The 19,842-nt window shown below is 39.4% G+C and overlaps 2 protein-coding genes across 3 annotated transcripts in view; one reads left to right on the forward strand and one right to left on the reverse strand.

Annotated features, from left to right (window-relative positions):
* Positions 1-674: 674 nt before the first annotated feature.
* Positions 675-3,241, forward strand: LOC732895 (heme oxygenase). Its single transcript, NM_001046896.1, is given in 4 exon segments — positions 675-889; positions 1,062-1,194; positions 1,830-2,041; positions 2,722-3,241. Coding segments are annotated over 4 exon segments (738 nt in total). The 5' UTR covers positions 675-792; the 3' UTR covers positions 3,018-3,241.
* A 2,869-nt stretch (positions 3,242-6,110) lies between these two features.
* The window catches only part of LOC101743290 (uncharacterized), a 90,123-nt gene continuing 76,391 nt past the window's right edge, over positions 6,111-19,842 (reverse strand). Inside the window, exons 56-69 of one of the 2 annotated variants that reach the window (XM_038021068.2) lie at positions 19,482-19,677; positions 17,943-18,076; positions 17,101-17,342; positions 16,123-16,325; positions 14,839-14,992; positions 13,620-13,861; positions 12,760-12,884; positions 12,178-12,372; positions 11,513-11,634; positions 10,254-10,402; positions 8,861-8,972; positions 8,118-8,249; positions 7,267-7,436; positions 6,111-6,290 (exon numbers count right to left, since the gene is read on the reverse strand). In XM_038021068.2, the coding sequence (XP_037876996.1) occupies positions 6,204-6,290; positions 7,267-7,436; positions 8,118-8,249; positions 8,861-8,972; positions 10,254-10,402; positions 11,513-11,634; positions 12,178-12,372; positions 12,760-12,884; positions 13,620-13,861; positions 14,839-14,992; positions 16,123-16,325; positions 17,101-17,342; positions 17,943-18,076; positions 19,482-19,677 (2,263 nt within the window). In that variant the 3' untranslated portion in view covers positions 6,111-6,203. 2 annotated transcript variants of the gene reach the window in all.

Genomic DNA, 19,842 nt, shown 5'->3' on the forward strand with positions numbered 1-19,842 from the left:
GTAGGATTTTGCTGAAACTTGAACGGATTTTTCGTAAGAACCTGTTATAATTTCAAATGCTAAAACTCGTTCTGTTCAATCAATACATTATATTTGGACAAACGTTTTTCGAACAGCCATCCATAATAGTGAATACAACAAATTGGAATATTTCTTTTCGAGCAAATTACAGATTTTCATAACGGTCGATACACTGCTACTACTCAGTAGTTCAGTACACTATTTCACAAGCCCGCTGTACTTACTGTCTTGCTGGTCAGAAAGATTACAACACTAGCTTACTGTGGGTTCTTACTGCTGAGTATTATGTATATTAGTAACGGTGGCTTATTAACTGATTAATATCTGTGATAGTGCACAAATGGGGGAAAATGAAACAAAGCCACTGGACGTAACTACTCGAGTTCCTCCAAAAAGTCAACTGAAAAAATCTCAGTAAATGACTACCATTTTACTGAGATTATATTTCATTCCATATCATTTCATTTCATTTCATCCCAGTTGATTAATGTCTCAAATTAATCCTCTTCATTTCATTTCACTCCATATTATCATTTTTCATAAAAATAAGAATATAAATTAAAATAAGACATGACCTAAAGGTCTTAGTTACCAGGTCATAAAATCACTTAAAAAATAAAAAATAAATCAGCTGGTAAATGACAAATCAAAATGATTTATGAAATTTCAATAAATTGTTATTGTCTGAATTGAAACCTAATATCGGTATTCTGTATTTCTTTGTTTGTTGTTGTGTTGAATATAAGATTAAATTGTTCATCCTAAAAGAAAATGTCTGAACAAGATCTATTCACGACACGCATGAGAAAAGCGACTCGGAAAATACATTCTGTCAGCGATGCCTTGGTCAATGCGAAATTTGCGATATGTGAGCAAATAATACTATTAAACAATTCATTGCGCAGATTATAATCAACAACTAAAAAGTACTAGGAAAAATTTGGAAATTACCTTTCATTCTCATTGGAGGTTTTTGAGAATAAATCTCTTTTTTGCGAAAAAGTTATTTCTGATATTGAATTTAAAATATTTTATTACAGCGTTGAGAGACCATACAGTATGGGGTGGAGGCCTGTTTGTCTTCTACCATATTTTTGCATATCTTGAAGATGCAAAAGAGAGATTAAATATGCCAGAATTTAATAAGCTGTTTGTGCATGAAATTCTTTACAGGTACGATTTAGACACTTTATATCGAGTTTTTGGTACATTTTAAGTTACCATCGTAGTTTTATTGTGTATAATAATGAGGTTATTTATTAAAGATTAAAGAAATGTTTGATTAAGACTTGATTTAAAACAACATGTGATGAATTACAGATTTATAGTCTGTGGTTAAAAAACAGAAATCTCACCAAAACTAAAAAATTTACAATGAAACTTTTAAATATCTAAATAGTACAATGTTGTATAATAGATTGATATTTCACATTACACATACAATTTAATAATTGCATTGTTTAACTAAACATCAACATGTATTTGGCATGTTGACCCCCAAAAGAAAAAGAAGGCAGAGTGACAGTTAATTGTGTTGGTCCACTCACTAAAAATTAAGGTTACGCGGGTTTAGTATAGAAGGTAGTTTTACTGTTCTCTTTGCATGGCTCATGTCCATGCGTGAAGGTGATTACTTACAATCATGTGGGTTGACTGCTGCTGCTTACAAATCCAACAAAAAGTTGGGATGTCTGTTGTAGCTGTTATATGTTACTCTGTTTTTGAATAAAATAATCACTAATCATCACGACATGAGCTGCTTAACAAATACCATATATGTATAATATATAAAATGAATACTTTTTCAGAAAGAAGGCATTTGAGCAAGATCTGCAACACTACCTTGGTGACAACTGGAGGTCAATACCTAAATCCTTGGCTCTAGAGAACTATCTACAACATTTACAAGACCTGGAAAGAGACAATCCCAAGCTCTTAATGGCCTATGTCTATCATTTGTATTTAGGACTCCTGAGCGGTGGACAGATTTTAGCCAAGAAGAGGAGGGTATTTGGTGAAAGTAAGTGTAGAGTTAATGCATGGGATATTGCGATATATTGTGACAACTTTTACAAATTGTGGGCATTGAAATGCTTGGGGGAGGCAATATGTGGGGTTACATGTGATGTAGTGTACTAAAATGAGTACACAGTTCACATTAACGGCCGTCTGGTGTACTGGTAAGTGACATGGTCACTACACAAGGGGGTCGCGGGTTCGAATCCCGCCAAGGGAAGATATTTGTATGATAAATATAAATGTCTTTTCCAGGGTTATGGATGTATATTAAATATATGTATGTGTATAATAAAAATCTTACATTTATATCCGTTATCTGGTACCTGTAACACAAGTTCTTTACGAACTTATCACGGGACCAGTTAACGTGGCGTGATTGTTAGTAAATATTTATTTATTATTATTATTCTTGCTGCAATATTGGGTGAACTACAATCTATCCCTATCTTGTCTCTCCTGAATTATATCATAGATTTCACATCAAACTGGTTGTGTTGAATCTAGGTATAGAAATAACAGTGTTTGTATTAAAATCAATATTAGAACTTTTACATTTCAATTACTTTTAATTATGTCTATGATTTGCGAAAGATGGAGAAATTATTGTATCAACCTTAGAATTCAAGGTCCACCTCTCTATGTAATATGATACACCTATTAAAGTCACCATTATATTTTCAGAAAACGAACAACCAAACACATATTATGTAGACAAAGTAACTGATTTTGCTGCTGTAGACATAAATAAATTGAAAAATGAGTTCCGTGAAGCAATGAACCAAATAGCGACGACAATGTCTTCAGAGGAGCAAGCGACATTCATAGAGGAGAGCAATCAGGTGTTCATTATGAACAATCTGATAGTGAACTCTGTTGAGGGCCAGAATAAGGTTCTATATGGCTTGTTGTGCAAAGCCTCAGCTGTAGTTTTTGTTGTTGCAAGTTTATTGTTTGCATATAAGTTACACAGAGGATAATTTCAGCTATGAAGTTGGTTTTGAAAATATTTCTAATATTTAAGTAGCACTTGAACTTACTTATTTGTGTTCTTAATATCATATGACAAAGATGTAATTATAACTTGCTTTACATATTTGGCGTGATGTGAGCTAAAGTAATAAAACATGTAGATTCCTAATTAAATTGTATTAATTTTGATGTGTTATTTAAAATTAAATTGTCAGTTCAAAAATAAACTACTGTTATGTTGACTAATTCAAATATGCATAATTCGATATTTTTTATGTAGTTTACATGTATTGATATATTATTGGACTGGTTGAAGTTACTCCTTTGCTTAAAATATTATGTAGCTAGTTTTATAAGTTTTGTTTGTAAGTGAAAATGAACACTGTTTGATTATAGTTAGAAGAGACTGATTATTAATTGAATTATATTTTATCCTACTTGTTTTAGTGGTGTAATTTTATTAATGTCCAATGCTTATCCTGTGATACATTACTATGATAGATTATTTTCCTTTACCTATGAGGTTGTCATTTCACAATGCCTTTTGAAACCTCATTTATTTTTAATTTTTTATTCATTAGATGGATGGACGAGCTCACGGCTTACCAGGTGTTAAGTGGTTACTGGGGCCCATAGACATCTACAGGTAAATATCGGCATCCACCTTGAGACAAGAGTTCGAAAGTCTCATTTGTAACAGTACGACCGCTGCACTACTCTTCAAACCGAAACGCACTACTGCTTCACGGCAGAAATAGGCAGGGCGGTGGTACCCACCCATGCGGACTCACAAGGCTTTCTGCCACCAGTAATTTATATATGGCCAGCAATCAAATAAAAATTCAAATTTTATTTGAAAAATGTCTTAATTTTATTTTCAAATCGTGTCATTTGTTTATTGATTAGTGAATTGTTTTTACTACATTAGTATCTCCTTCATCAATATGGACACGATAAAATAAGAGTACACAGATTACTCACTTCAGTTCTTTCTTACTGGTGGTAGGACCTCTTGAGAGTCCGCACGGGTAGGTACCACCGCCCCGCCTATTTCTGCCGTGAAGCAGTAATGCGTTTCGGTTTGAAGGGTGGGGCAGCCGTTGTAACTATACTGAGACCTTAGAACTATATCTCAAGGTGTGTGGCGCATTTACGTTGTAGATGTCTATGGGCTCTAGTAACCACTTAAGACCAGGTGTGCTGTGAGATCGTCCACACATCTAAGAAATAAAAAATAAAAAAACAATAATAATGATGTGTACGTAATGAACACTATAAATGAACGCACAACTCGTTATAGGTTTGGGTCACCGTTCTCGTCGAACCCGTCGCTTGTGACGAAGGGCTCTACGAGTAAATTAACTCTCAGACACAGCCCACTGAGTTTCTCGCCGGATCTTCTCAGTGGGTCGCGTTTCCGATCCGGTGGTAGATTCTGCGAAGCACGGCTCTTGCTAGGGTTCGTGTTAGCAACGTCATCAGGTTTGAGCCCCGTGAGCTCACCTACAAACGTTAGGGTTACGCTGAAATAGCCCCTAAGGCTATCAGCTTAGGTAGGAAAAAAAAAAGGTTTGAAGGCATCAGAGATGGAAAATTTAATTAAAAAAAAAATTACCCCATTAATGGCGATAGTGGCGTTACTCATCATAACAATATCGGTCCACTTGCGTCTAATTGGCAAGGTAACAAAACTTCATATGTGAGTGCTGCATGAAATGAATGATCGCCAGCGTTATGAAGTTGCTTTGCGTTGCTTAACAGTGTGCCCGGTCACCGTCCTCGTCGGACCCGTCGCTTGTGACGAAGGGCTCGACGAGCGAATTAACCGTCAGACACAGCCCACTGAGTTTCTCGCCGGATCTTCTCAGTGGATCGCGTTTCCGATCCGGTGTTAGATTCTGCGAAGTACTGCTCTTGCTAGGGCCAGTGTTAGCATCACTCCGGTTTGAGCCCCGTGAGCTCACCTACTTGTTAGGTTACGCTGAAATAGCCTCTCAAAGCTATGAGCATAGGTCGGAAAATTTACACGGAGGTGAGACCCCAATAGATCGTGTGACCCATCACCAATAATAATGGGATCATATCGCTTGGGGTCTATTTCCAAGTGTAGGCAATTGCTGACTGATGCTAGTTGGGATACGATCGTAGTTAACTTATACTTGTCACAGATCTCTTGTCTCGATAGCGTAAAAGTCAATTCAAATTTGTATGTACTTGAAACAGCACCTCTAGCGGCAAACGTTCCAACTGCATACAAATTTGAGTTAAATTTTCCGCTAGCTAGGCCGCTTATCTTATACACAGCATTCCGAATTACAAGAGAAATTTGATTTAAGAATAAGAAATGAATAAAACCACAATACTACACACCACAAAAGAAGTTTCACTTCTTTCACGTGCACCGTTTAATTAATTTATTATTATTACGTAAACAAAAACCTATGCGTACACCGCAGAAACATATCGGCCTGCCAAAACACCTCTTCATATCTCGTCTCGTATAAATATAGGCATATTTATAGGCAGCAACATTCTCAGAGTATCATATCGGCATATTGTGATCACGAAACCGCATTTAATTGATGCACACGAGTAGGTGCGTACATGCGTTCCATTTTAAAGGGTAGGGTAGCCTTTAGATAATAAAATAAAAAAATGTGTGCAATTCACACGTGGTAGAAGTGAAACCTTCCAAAATTAAAATACAATTATCCTAAACGTCTTAAGTATATGTAAAATATTGTCATTAGTAAATAATTGTAAGGTAGCGCCCTCTGGGAATTGATATTTTTATTTCACGTATAATCCTAAATTAAAATTCACTACAAGAGCCTTCATACACACGTTAGTATTAAAAAATCTCACAGATGGCGCTGTATTAAATAGTATGTATATTTCTGTCTCACTCTTTGCTGGCTTCATCCTACACATTTTTGTATTTGTGTCTCTTACCTGTCGTTTTTTCCGTTGCATCCGGTTTGAAATCACAACGATTCTAAAGAAGTTTTCACTTCAAAAATGAAGCTTCAATGTCATGTTTCAAGTTGATGCATTTTTGGGGTCTGGTACCGTTTTAATACCAATTAAAAAAACAATAAAAATCAAAATCACTAAAAACATTTATCAACTACACAAAGCTATTTTACACAATGTTATATATTATGTATATTTACACAAAATTAATATAAAAATTATCAACTAAGCGACGGTATGGTGGGGGGCTCCATCGCCATGTCAATTAAGTCGTCAATGTCGTCTGTGCTGAAGAATGCTAATTCCCACTGAAAATAAAATTGTTATATTTATATTGGTCGTTTCTCTCTATCTAAAACAATCATAAAATAAGACCACGCTATATTTATGAACATTGACAAAAGCAAAACATTAACTATCCCCTTCACACTCATAAGCTAGACCACGCGAGAGAGAGAGAGATGGGCAGACTTTTCATGATGCGTATGCAGTGCGACGTCACGCCGCGCGCTTATTCACAAACACTACACAAGCGCAACGTGTGAATGTGTTGAACGCGAGCTACATGGTAGACGGAGTGGGGGTTTTGAGAGAGAGAGAGAGAGAGTATTCTTTATTGTAGACCAAAAAACAAATAAACAGTTCGATACATTAAATACAAAAAAGTACAATTGACGATCTTATCGCTAAGAGCGATCTCTTCCAGACAGACAACCATCAGGTGGACAAGAATCATTTGGAAACTAACTACGCGCGGTGTACCAATCCAGTGAATTATGTATATATACACATACATACATATATATACATATATGTACACACACATATACACATACATACATACACACATATATCCGTAAATATACATACAATTAATACACAATGTAATATAATAATAATTATTAAAAAATTGGTTCCTTACACATAATTAAGAATAAGCAATTTACATATAAAACATACATAAAATATAATACCTTTGAAACATATACAATTAAAGTAGATACCAATTTCAGAAATCTACTTTATCACATATTAAACTGGTTGACTAATATAAAAAAAAAAAGGTTTTATTTTCGTTACGGAATTTCTTGATTCGGTTGCCGCGATAAAAGTTTTTTTTATTTTTTTATTGCCGTATAGGCAGACGAGCGTACGGCCCACCTGATGGTGAGTGGTTACTGTCGCTCATGGACGTCAGTAATGCCAGGGGCAGAGCCAAGCCGCTGCCTACTAATACCTACAAGCTATGCAATAGCTTTAAAATATAGAAGCAAGCTACTATACCATTCTGAGTGTGTCGGCGCAGGGGCGGCAGTGCGTGGCGCCGGCGCGGCACTCGCAGCGTGTGCGCGCGCACCGCGCCGCCCCGCGCGCCGCCCGCGCGCCCGCCACGGACGAGAACCGCCGCGCCGAGCGACGCTCCGCACTCAGCTTCGTGCCCGCCAGGATCGTACCTGCAAATCACGAATTACATAAAACATATATTATCATGTATATATCGTCTTTTCGCATTAAAACGGTATAATCTCAAAACTTACTAATTTTACGGGAGAGTGTTTTAAAGGTTTATTTTATTGCTTAGATGGGTGGACGAGCTCACAGCCCACCTGGTGTTAAGTGGTTACTGGATATTTACGTTGTAAATGCGCCACCCACCTTGAGATATAAGTTCTAAGGTCTCAATATAGTTACAACGGCGGCCCCACCCTTCAAACTGAAATGCATTACTGCTTCACAGCAGAAATAGACGGGGTGGTGATACCCACCCGCGCGCACTCACAAGAGGTCCTACCACCAGTAATTACACAAAATATAGTTTTGCGGGTTTGATTTTTATTACACGATGTTATTCTTTCACCGTGGAAGTCAATTTTGAACATCTGGTACGTATTTCATTAGAAAAATTGGTACCCGCCAGCGGGATTCGAACACCGGTGCATCGCTACATACGAATGCACCGTACGTCTTAGCCTTTAGGCCACGACGACATCGATAGTTAGGAGTTACATACGTTCTTAGTACCGTTGCCTTATGCCTGAGAGAAAGAGAAGTCGGACAAACTGGCGCCGTAACACGTTACGTAACGGTTACACGCCCATAAGAAGCAATCACTTGAAAAAACATTTTAGTCTCACCATTCGTTTCCATGGCAAGGGAGATGCACAGTCCCAGTTTATCTTTCGGCAATTTGACTTGTTTCCTGAGAGCTGCGTCTCCGACCAGCTTCTCGTAATCCTTGTTCGTATAAGCCAGCGTGCTGTCCACACCTGGTATACACAAATATACACAAAAATATCAAAACCTCGACCATAGTTTTTAGAAATTTATCATCTGTCTCCGGAATGAACCTCTCCCTTTACTCAATGTCATCTGACAATTTTAAAATACCGTCTATAATCGCTATTAAACTAGTCGTAGACACGTTTATCTTTGACACGAATAAACAGTATAATAATTTAACTTAATCTTATTTGGTATTTAAAATATTAATTGTAAGGAAACATGTTTCATTATAAAAATAAAAAAAACAATGCTAAAAATAAAAATATTTATATACATATATGTATACGATAAACAAACTTTTTTTAAAAATCTAATTTCAAAAATTATCGTGTCGCGGTGTTTGTTGCCAAATTGCTCCGAAACGGCTCAACCGGTTCTCATGAAATTTTGTGTGCACATCGGGTAGGTCAGAGAATCAAACATCTATTTTTCATACCCTTAAACGTGAAGGGTGGTCCACCCAATATTTATAGGAATTCGATTTGATTTCTTTGTTATTATTAGCAAATTATTATTATATTATTATTATAACTAGCTGACCCGACAAACGTTGTTTTGCCATATATATATTATCGATCGAATCGACTAAACTCACCGAACAAATATTTGGATGCCCTTTTCTTCGATAGTGTGAAGTCGTCATCCATTAAAATATGAAGCGTTACTGAATTCTCCATCAAACTTTGATACATCGATGAGTAGTCCAACTGAAAATAATACACAATTTCAGAATAGCTTTGAGAATGATAACGGCCTATCAATAACATGTTAATTTTTTTAAGACAGAAACATAAAAAACAAAATTCCGTTTGCCAAGGCTTTTTGCTTAGTGGCAACACTAGTTACAGTTTGTGTATTATAAAAAGTATATATGTATATTTGTTTATCGCAATCCAATTGTCTATTCATAATCTAATACGACTAACTGTTGTTTCGAATGTGGGTACTGGACAGCTATAAGCGCTGAAATTGTATTAGAAAACCGGAAAGGATAAGACTATCGCGAATTATTTAACTTCTCGATCGCGTAAAAGTTAACTCAAATTTGTATGGAGTTGGAACAGTGTCCTTTTAACCATCATGTGACTTCATTTAGGCTTAAGTTTTACGGTGACGTAATCATAGATGCGGCAAAAAAAAAGGCGCGTGCAACTTGGTGCCCGTGAATGAAGTGAAACTTCTTTTTCGATGTGTAGTATTGTGGGTTTTCTTAATTTTTAATCCTTTAATCAGATTGCTCTTGTAATAGGGAATGCTGTGTATAAGAGATGCGACATCTTCAATATTTATTGTGAGACCGCGCGGGTAGGTACCACCGCCCCGCCTATTTCTGCCGTGAAGCAGCAATGCGTTTCGGTTTTAAAGATGGGACAGCCGTTTTAACTATATTGAGACCTTAGAACTTATATCTCAAGGTGTGTGGCGCATTTACGTTGTAGATGTCTATGGTCACCAGTAAACACTTAATACCAGGTGGGCTGTGAGCTTGTCCACACATGTAAGCAATAAAAAAATACTATACTAGCTGTACTCGTCCGCTTCGATGGGTATTTAAAATTAGCATTATTATATGTCACTCCCACAAAAATTCTCATCATTAACGGCCCCGCAACTGGTGTAGGGAGTCTAAAACTCATATAAATATTAGCCTATCCATTAAGTACATGTATTTTCTACATGGATACCAAGTTTCAAGTCAATCGGGTGCATGGTTCAGTAGTTCTAACGGAACATCCGTAAAAACCACTGCAGTTTTATATATTTTAAATTATAGATAGATAGATAGATTACAGATTATAGATAGAATATTGGAGCTACTCGTTGTTAACGCTCGCGCTAGCTTGTAACAGGTATACTGCGCGCATGCGATCGAGTGCCGCCAATTCACTCTCGCTCTGTCTCTTTCTAATATGGTAGCGTTAAACGTTTAACGCAACCTTGTTGGAAGTCGCATTAGAAGTTTCACTTCAAACATTTTTTCTGCTTACCCTCATGAACTGCGAGTCGCATCTGGTGCAGGGCATCAGCAGGAAGGTGCGGGGAACGCCGGGCCGGAACGGCAGCTTTGTTGCGAAGTTCAGAGCGCTGAACATATCCGCCTTGACGGTCTTGTTAGGGCGCGCCAAATCTAACTTATCTGTACGAGAGATTCACGAAAACGATATTTTATTTATTTATAGCATTGTTGGACGGACGAGCTAACAGCCCACTTGGTGTTGAGTGGAGCCCATAGACATCTACAACGTAAATTCCGCCACTCACCTTGAGATATGAATTCTAAGGTCTCAGTATAGTTACAACGGCTGTCCCGCCCTTCAAACCGAAACGCATTATTGGTTCACGGCAGAAATAGGCAGGGCAGTGGTACCTACCCGTAATTTAATGAGTGGTTATTGCAAATTGAAAGTTAATAACCTAACTCAAAGATTGCAGATTAGTTCGCTCGGGGTCCGTTTTAAGAAATCAGATGAGCATCGTGGACTACACAATATTCTATATAAGAAAACTAGCTGACCCGGCACACTTCGTAGTGCCCAATCGATAAACAAAAGACCTAAACTTTTGTATAAAATAAACTTAAAACAACAACAACAACAAACAAAAGGAATCCGTCCGACGGGGGACAACAATCAAAGGAATAACAAAATTTGTTATTTTTATTTAATTCCGAGCATTTTCATATTTGTCTACCTTTTAAACCTTCTCTGGACTTCCACAAATAATTCAAGACCAAAATTAGTCAAATCGGTCCAGCCGTTCTCGAGTTTTAGCGAGACTAACGAACAGCAATTGATTTATATATATATATATATATATATATATATATATATATATATATAGATAGATAGATTGCAATATCAATAGAACTAGTAAAGTTGAGAACATCCGAGAAGTACAACGGCATCTATTGTCAGATAGCGGAAACACATCTAAGCTACTCGACTTGCCCAGAATGTTCTAGGGATGTCGTATCGACTATAAAAGCGTTGCAGAGATGGCACGTAAGCAATTAGTAATCGGAACTTCTCGAAGCGAAACAGCGAATGGATCACCTGAAGCGAAGCGGAAGAAGTGAATTAAGAATTTTAAAGTGTTCTGTGAGTGACCTAAGCGTTAATACAGCGTTAATTTGTACTTCGGAAGAATTTTTATTTATCCCGAATCCCAGAGCGTAACATAATCAAAAAATGTGATGACGTGAAGAACGACTTCGAAGTAGAACTTCAAAAAACCAGTGCAGGCTCACCGATTTGGAAAGTGTCGAAGTGCGACGATATTTCTATTGGGTCAGTGAACACTTTGTTGTTGACGTACACCGCCCTCGGCTGTCTGTACACGCCGCGCCCGCCGAACCCGACCACCGCGTACCTGCAATTGTAATTATTACATAAAACAACTGATTAAATAACTCTGGTATCCCCTGAGATATCAATAATAGACTTGGAAAGAAATGTTTTAATTGTTTATCTTTGTACTTCAAGCACTGGTCACCGTTCTCGTCGAATCAGTTGCTTGCGTCGAAGGGCTCGACGAGAAAAATTAACCTAGACACAGCCCACTGAGTTTCTCGGCGGATCTTCTCAGCGGGTCGCGTTTCCGATCCGCTGGTAGATTCTGCGAAGCTCTTGCTAGAGTTCGTGTTAGCAAAATCGTCAGGTTTAAGCCCCGTGAGCTCACCTACTAGTTAAGGTTACGCTGATATGGTCTCTCTAGGCCAGGTATGGGCAAATATTTTAATTTTTTTTTTCTAATTTTACTTAAAAACTAATATTTGTGTTATTAATAATAATATATGCAATGCTTCACGGGCCAGACAAAATTCTACCGCGGGCCGCCATTTGCCCAGGCCTGCTCTAGACCATCAGCTTAGGTAAGAAAAAAAAAGAAGAAGTTTGACGTTTGATCGCTTACCGGTTGTCGGTGAGGCCGCCGGCCTGCAGTTGTATGTCGAAGGTCTCCAGGAAGAGATCGAGATTTTTCGTTTTCCTAACGTTCTTGTTGCAGACCTGCGCTTCGATTATGAACACCACGTCCGTCGATTCTGGCACGTTTTCCAGCGTGTAGAAGGACCCTTCGTCTATGACGTCACCGTGCGGGGTCGTGCACCTTCGAAGCGCAAAGTTGTGACGTCATGAGTCGTTGCGTTTGCGAGACGTAAAGTCGGATATCAATGATCTCGAATTTAACAACAAAATCATAATCTGCGTAATTACTGGTGGTAGCACCTCTTGTGAGTCCGCACGGGTAGGTACCACCATCCTATCTGTTTCCGCCGTAAAGCTGTAATGCGTTTCGGTTTGAAGGGCGGGGCAGCCGTTGTAACTATACTGAGACCTTCTATCTCAAGGTGGGTGGCGGATTTACGTTGTATTGATACACTTAAGACCAGGTGGGCTGTGAGCTCGTCCACCCCTTTAAGTAATAAAAAAAAAGATGGCCGACAGAAGAGGGGAGCGACCTTTGTGGGCCGATGATGTTGCACATTGTACGTACTGGTTGCAGTGGTCCGGCATGTGCGTGGGCACGTGTTGCTGCGTGCACAGTTCCAGGTACGCACTGGCGAGCGCGCACGCCTCCACGCCCGCCTGGCACTCCGAGTAGAACGGCGCCGCTTTGATCTGCCAACACATGCGTCAAAACCACCCTTACAAAACATTCCTGAAGTCATGCTTCTTTCGTAATATCATTCCTGAAGTTATACTTCTTTCGTATTAATAGCGGTACCAAGTGAATGATTTTACGAGCCGCATTGTGGTAAGCGGTTACCGGAGCGCATAGTTATTGCAACTTGTATACCTTGAGGTCTATGACTCAATTATTTAATAAACATGCCTATACAATTTTTTCGCGTGTTTGACTTTGATTATATGAGGTTGTTCCTTAATCATGGTAAAGTGATTCGTCAACGTGGGTTAAGTACGTATTTCGGTACTTGTCTGTGGTATTCGAGTGCCGGCACAGTTGCATCGCTCGATACGAATGTACATCTTATCCCTTAGGCTACGACGTCTTCAAAATGCGGTAATAAATTATTCCTAAGCGCCAAAGAAGTACAACTTCTCAAGTGCGTTCATAAGGCATTTTTTTCTGGGTTCAATGCACAGACCAGCCGAATCACAGCGTGTATGCGGGCACGCCCCTCGACACGCGAACTTGAAACCTATAATAATGTATGAGCCGTCTCATCGTCGAAAAAGCGACCACAACACTACGACGGTACTTATGAAAATATCATCATTAAATTTTTTATTATTTCTTAGAAATATAATATTTTTTTTATTTATGCTGTGATTTAATATTAATCTAGTCATTATTTATAATTAGCTAGTAATTAGGTCTAGTAATTAGCTCACCACAGAGAAACAGGGATGGAAGGGCGAAACTTTATTCTGGAAGAACTTCTCGCACTGCGTCTCGTTGTGCGGGGTGGGAGGTGCGGGGAGCGGCGCGGGGGCGGGGGGCGCGGGCCCGAGGCGCCACGCCGTCGCCAGCGCGCCGACGCTGGTCGCGAAGCTGTTGTTCGGCAGTTGCAGGTCGTCGTACTGCTCGTTGTTGTACGTTCCCAGCAACCCACCCAGGGTCGCGTAGAACCAACCTGTGGTAGTACATAGCATATTTAGACAAAAGAGCACTAATTTATACATAAGACATTTTATTTGTACAGTAGAATATTCATTTATACATTTGAAAACACATTTGTACATTAGAATACTCATTTGTACATTAGAACACTCATTTGTACATTAGACTACACATTTGTACATTAGAATACTCATTTGTACATTAGAATACTCACTTGTACATTAGAATACTCATTTGTACATTTGAATACTCATTTGTACATTTGAATACTCATTTGTACATTTGAATACTCATTTGTACATTAGAATACTCATTTGTCCATTAGAACACTAATTTGTACATTTGAATACTCATTTGTCCATTTGAATACTAAGTTGTACATTAGAACACTAATTTGTACATTTGAATACTCACTTGTACATTAGAATACTCATTTGTACATTAAAACACTCATTTGTACAGTAAAACACTCATTTGTACATTAAAACACTCATTTGTACATTAAAACACTCATTTGTACATTAGAATACTCATTTGTCCCTTAGAACGCTAATTTGTACATTTGAAAACACATTTGTACATTAGAACACTCATTTGTACATTAGAACACTCATTTGTACATTTGAATACTCATTTGTACATTTGAATACTCATTTGTACATTAGAATACTCATTTGTACATTAGAATACTCATTTGTCCATTAGAACACTAATTTGTACATTTGAATACTCACTTGTACATTAGAAAACTCATTTGTACATTAGAATACTCATTTGTACATTTGAATACTAAGTTGTACATTAGAACACTAATTTGTACATTTGAATACTCACTTGTACATTAGAATACTCATTTGTACATTAGAATACTCATTTGTACATTAAAACACTCATTTGTACATTAAAACACTCATTTGTACATTTGAAAATTCATTTACACTTTAGAATACTCATTTGTAGCCAGCTGACTGGTGCTCTCATATAACCCACCTTCGACACCCAGCTTGCAGGACTTGAAGCGCAGGTTGCACTGCACGTCGAGGCCGCTGTCTCCGCGCACGCTCAGGGTCTCCATCTGCCGGTCTATCACCAGACCCTCGACCGAGGCCGGCAGACTCAGCACCGTGTCGCTCACCGTCACTTGCTGCAGGGGAAACACCGTACAGTGCCGATTGTGGACAGTGGAAAATACGAGGACTTTTTGGCGGGAACGCGCGAGGAGTGAAGTCGTGTGATTTGTTTTATTTCGTCTATTTAGTGTTTCTTCAGGTTTAAATGTGTAATAACGGTGGTTTATTAACTCTTTAGTGTCTGTCAAAGTGCACAAATATGGGAAAATGAAACAAAGCCGCTGAACGTAACTTATCGGGATCCTACAAAAAGTCCACTGTAAAAGACTCGGTAAATGACCACCATTTTACTGAGATTATATTTCATCCCATATCATCTCATATCATATAAGTTAATGCCATGTTTCATATTAATCAACTTCATTTCAATCGATAATATCATTTTTCATATAAAAAAAGTTTTCATTAAAATTAAAATAAGACGACCTAAAGGTCTTAGTTACCATGTCATTAAAACCCTAACAAAAAAAGAAGAAAAAATACGTTTTTAATAAAACAGAGGGTATTTCGAATAATTCTGTAATGTAAGTGGAAGGAAAAAATATGGTTTTTTTTTACTGCTCCGTTACCTGAGCTCGTGGACAACACCACGTGAAAGTGACCTTGAGACGTGAGCTTTTAATAAATCAATCGAAAATACTGCTTGTTTCGATGTTTTTAAAAATACAACACGTGGCTTTATCCTATCTATTTATGGTAGGCAGCGGCTTGGCTCTGCGCCCTGGCATTGCTGACGTCCATGGGGGAAGGTAACCACTTACCATCAGGTGGGCCGTATGCTCGTCTGTCTAAAACGGCAATAAAATAGTACATTGTGCACCAAGGGAGAAAAGTAGGACATTTCCTCCCGCGTGTAAAATTGGCAAAAATGCGGGATGAGATGTCCTACTTTTTTTCCGCGGTGCACATACTAATTTTTCTCGTACCAGGCCGAAAGTTCGTGGAGCACCGAGCCGGGGTCCAGGGGCGAAGCCCTGGCCGGGGGGGGGGGTTCATAAAAAACAATTTAACTGATTTAAATTTTTAAATAAACTACTACTAATTAACTAAACTACTACTACAGCGGGAGGAAAAGTTACACTTTCTTCCCTGTACAGTGGGAGGAAAACAGAACTTTTGGCGTAGGTAAGAGAAAAAAAATTACCTCTTTAGAAAGATCAATGTAGACCAGTTTCGTTCTGGTCACGAGCACGAGGTCGTATGTGCCTCTGTCGTTGGAAGCCATGAGCACGGTGAAGTTGTCGCGCCTGTAGTCCTTCGTGAGCAGGAACACGCCGCGCTCGGACACCGTGAACACTTGCTTGTCGTAAGTGACCAGGGCGCCTTGTTCCGTCATCATTGCTATGCCTGCGTTCAAAATGTTCTAACATAACATATGAAGTCGTCGTGGCCTAAAGGATAAGACGTCCGGTGCATTCGTGTTGAAGCGATGCACCGGTGTTCGAATCCCGCAGGCGGGTACCAATTTTTCTAATGAAATACGTACTTAACAAATATTCACGATTGACCTCCACGGTGAAGGAGTAACATCGTGTAACAAAAATGAAACCCGCAAAATTATAATTTGCGTAATTACTGGTGGTAGGACCTCTTGTGAGTTCGCGCGGGTAGTTACTACCAGCCTGCTTATTTCTGCCGTGAAGCAGTAATGCGTTTCGGTTTGAAGGGCGGGGCAGCCGTTGTAATTATACTTGATACCTTAGAACTTGTATCTCAAGGTGGGGGGCGCATTGACGTTATAGATGTTTATGGGCTCCAGTAACCATTTAACACCAGGTGGGCTGTGAGCTCGTCCACCCATCCAAGCAATAACAAAAAAAAAGAAACACAGTGGAGGGGAGCTCGTTCCATAGCCGGATGGTACGTGGCAAAAAGATCACTGAAAATGTACTAGAAATGACCGCAGTGGCTCCAGGTAGTATGGATGAACTCTACTCCGGCGGCGGGCGGTGCGATGGTCCTTGTTCAAACGAGGCTTGTGGAGAGTATTAAGCGGTAGGCAGCGGCTTGACTCTGGCCCTGGCATTACTGAAGTCTATGGGTGACGATAACCACTCACCATCAGGTGGGCCGTATGCTCGTCTGTCTACAAGGGCAATAAAAAATAAAACTCCACACTGACCAGGGAAAGGCGGCATCAAGTTGTTGAGGTCCATGTACGGCCTTATCTCGTAGTAGTAGGACCAGATGCTCTTGTTGGTGGTGAGCCACTCGTCGAAAAAGTCGCGGACGGTCTTGTACTCGGATATCTCAGTGAAGTCCGGCGAACTGTTGAAGGCGTGCCAGGACATCGGCAGCTTCTGCTCGAGGACGATCTCCCCCACTCGAGGATCGAATATGAAGTTGGTTTTGGGCGTGCGGTGCCTGTAACGAATATTGTTTACTTGAACATATGATCGACGATAACAATTGAGGAACGTCGACCTCCATGACGACCTGGACTTAGAGTAGTAAGTATCTAGTCGGCATCACTTCGATAAAGCGGCACGACACGAGAATCCTCTCATCGTGGCCGCCGGTAACTACATTCCCGATCCTGCGGGCAGAATGGAAAGCAGTCGACGTCGCCCCAAACATGTCATTTCGGATCCTCCCGATCCACTAACGGTGCTTTTAGGTACTTCAAGCACCGGTCATCGTTCTCGTCGAACCCGTCGCTTGCGACGAAGGGCTCGACGAGCGAATTAACCCTCAGACACAGCCCACTGAGTTTCTCGCCGGATCTTCTCAGTGGGTCGCTTTTCCGATCCGGTGCTAGGTTCTCACGGCTCTTGCTAGATGTTGTACCATATCAGTCTGCCTTTGTCTAGTCTCATAGACTGTCATAGATAGTCAAAGCTGATATAGACCTAATGAAACTAAAGCGTCACGGGGGAGTGTCTATAGGCATATGAACACCACGTACTAGACTCTATTAGTGACGACACAAAAGCTATTTTTAATTGTATATACTGATGTACTCACAGTTCTTCGTACTGCAGTGCAGTCTTCGCCAAGTCCGTGAGCTTCACGTAGATGATTTCGCCGATCGTGTTCAAGGCCTCGCCGATCAGGAAGTAGTCGTACCACCACTTCAGACGGACGTAGGCTTCTTGGTACTGTACAAGAATATGTACAAATATATATATATATTTTTAAAGGCGTTATATGACCTGGTAACTAAGACCTTTAGGTCAAATCTTATTTTAATTTAAATGAAAACTTTTCATAATATAAAAAATGATATGAAATATGACATGAAATGAAATGAATTTGGAGGATCCCGAGAAGTTACGTTCAACGGTTTTGTTTCATTTTCCCACATTTGTGCACTTTCACGGATACTACATTTAAAAAATCACCGTTATTACACATTTAAACCTGAAGAAACACTAAATAGACCAAAGAAAACAAATCCCACAACTTGACTCCTCGCGTTCTCGCCAAAAAGTCCCACAAATATGAAAATATAGGTCGACCAGTGACGCGAATGGATCGGTGCTCGAATCCCGAAGGCAGGTACCGAAATTTCTAAAGAAACTAGTACTGATTACTTATTCACGATTGATTTCCACGTTGTTTTTTTTTTTAATTGCTTTTTTTTATTGCTTAGATGGTTGGACGAGCTCACAGCCCACCTGGCGTTAAGTGGTTACTGGAGCCCATAGACATCTACAACGTAAATGCGCCATCCACCTTGAGATATAAGTTCTAAGGTCTCAGGTTACAACGGCTGTCGTCAAACTGAAACGCATTACTGCTTCACGGCAGAAATATGCAGGGTGGTGGTACCTACCCGCTCGGACTCTCAAGAGGTCCTACCACCAGTAGGACGATGAAAGATTAACATCGTTTGATAAAAGTTAAAGCGGTGTTTTATGAGAATGCCCGGGTAGGCCGTTACTGGCACGAAGGTGGGGTAAGTTGGAAGGGTGAGGCAGTGGTTATTAATATACAACTAAGATTTAGACTTAATGTTTCAAGATAGATGGTGGATTTAACGTGGTGATGCTAAAGGCCCCGCTAACCGATTGGTAGGCCGTGAGCTAGTTCATAGGTCTATGCAATAAGTTCTGAATGCTCTTAGTGCTTAATATAACGCAATGATACACAATCAATAATCAGCCAACTAGTTTATGAACCCTAAATTTTGTACGCATACATTGCGCGCTAACACAGGCAAGCAAGCAAGAAAGAAAGCAGTAACTATCAATTGGGTTAAAATTGCCTAATATAGAGAATCCTTAGAGGAGGCTTTTACACGAGGAAGGGTTCTTGCAAGTGGAAACAATACCTGATATTAGTCAGCAAACATATTTGGTTAGTTCACTAATCACATAGATCACAAAGATTTAATTTTGTTTTTATAGGTCACTTGTGTGAAATATTATTATTTTTATTTTTTATTTTATTTATGTATTAATTAACAAAACCAGAACAAAAGGCGAAATGTACGTCGAGTTTGGTCACAAAGTCGCTTCACAACAGCTGAGCTTTTAAAAGTTCGATATTGATCGGGCTCACCTTCTCCCTGACGTAGACGACCTGCGGGGTCTTGAGGAAGTCCTGCCAGCTGTCCTTGAATTCGTTGTAAAGCTGCACTATCTCGTCTTTGAACGGGATGTATTTCTCTATCTTGGTCCAGACAGCATCCCACAGTTTCTTGCTGTACTTCTTTATGTTCGTTATCAAGTCGTTATTGACCAGGTCCTTGTAGATTCTGAAAGATGATATTAATGCATCTTACTGTTATTGGAACGCATTGTTAGTCCGATCGGGTAAGTGCCACGACACTGTCTGTTATGCCACTATGCAGCCTTCCGTTCTTGTTGGAAGGGTTATAGAATTGTTATACAATTGAGACAACGGATCCAAGGTGATAACC

This window comes from Bombyx mori, chromosome 28 (assembly GCF_030269925.1).
Source record: "Bombyx mori chromosome 28, ASM3026992v2".
NCBI classification, from domain to species: domain Eukaryota; kingdom Metazoa; phylum Arthropoda; class Insecta; order Lepidoptera; family Bombycidae; genus Bombyx; species Bombyx mori.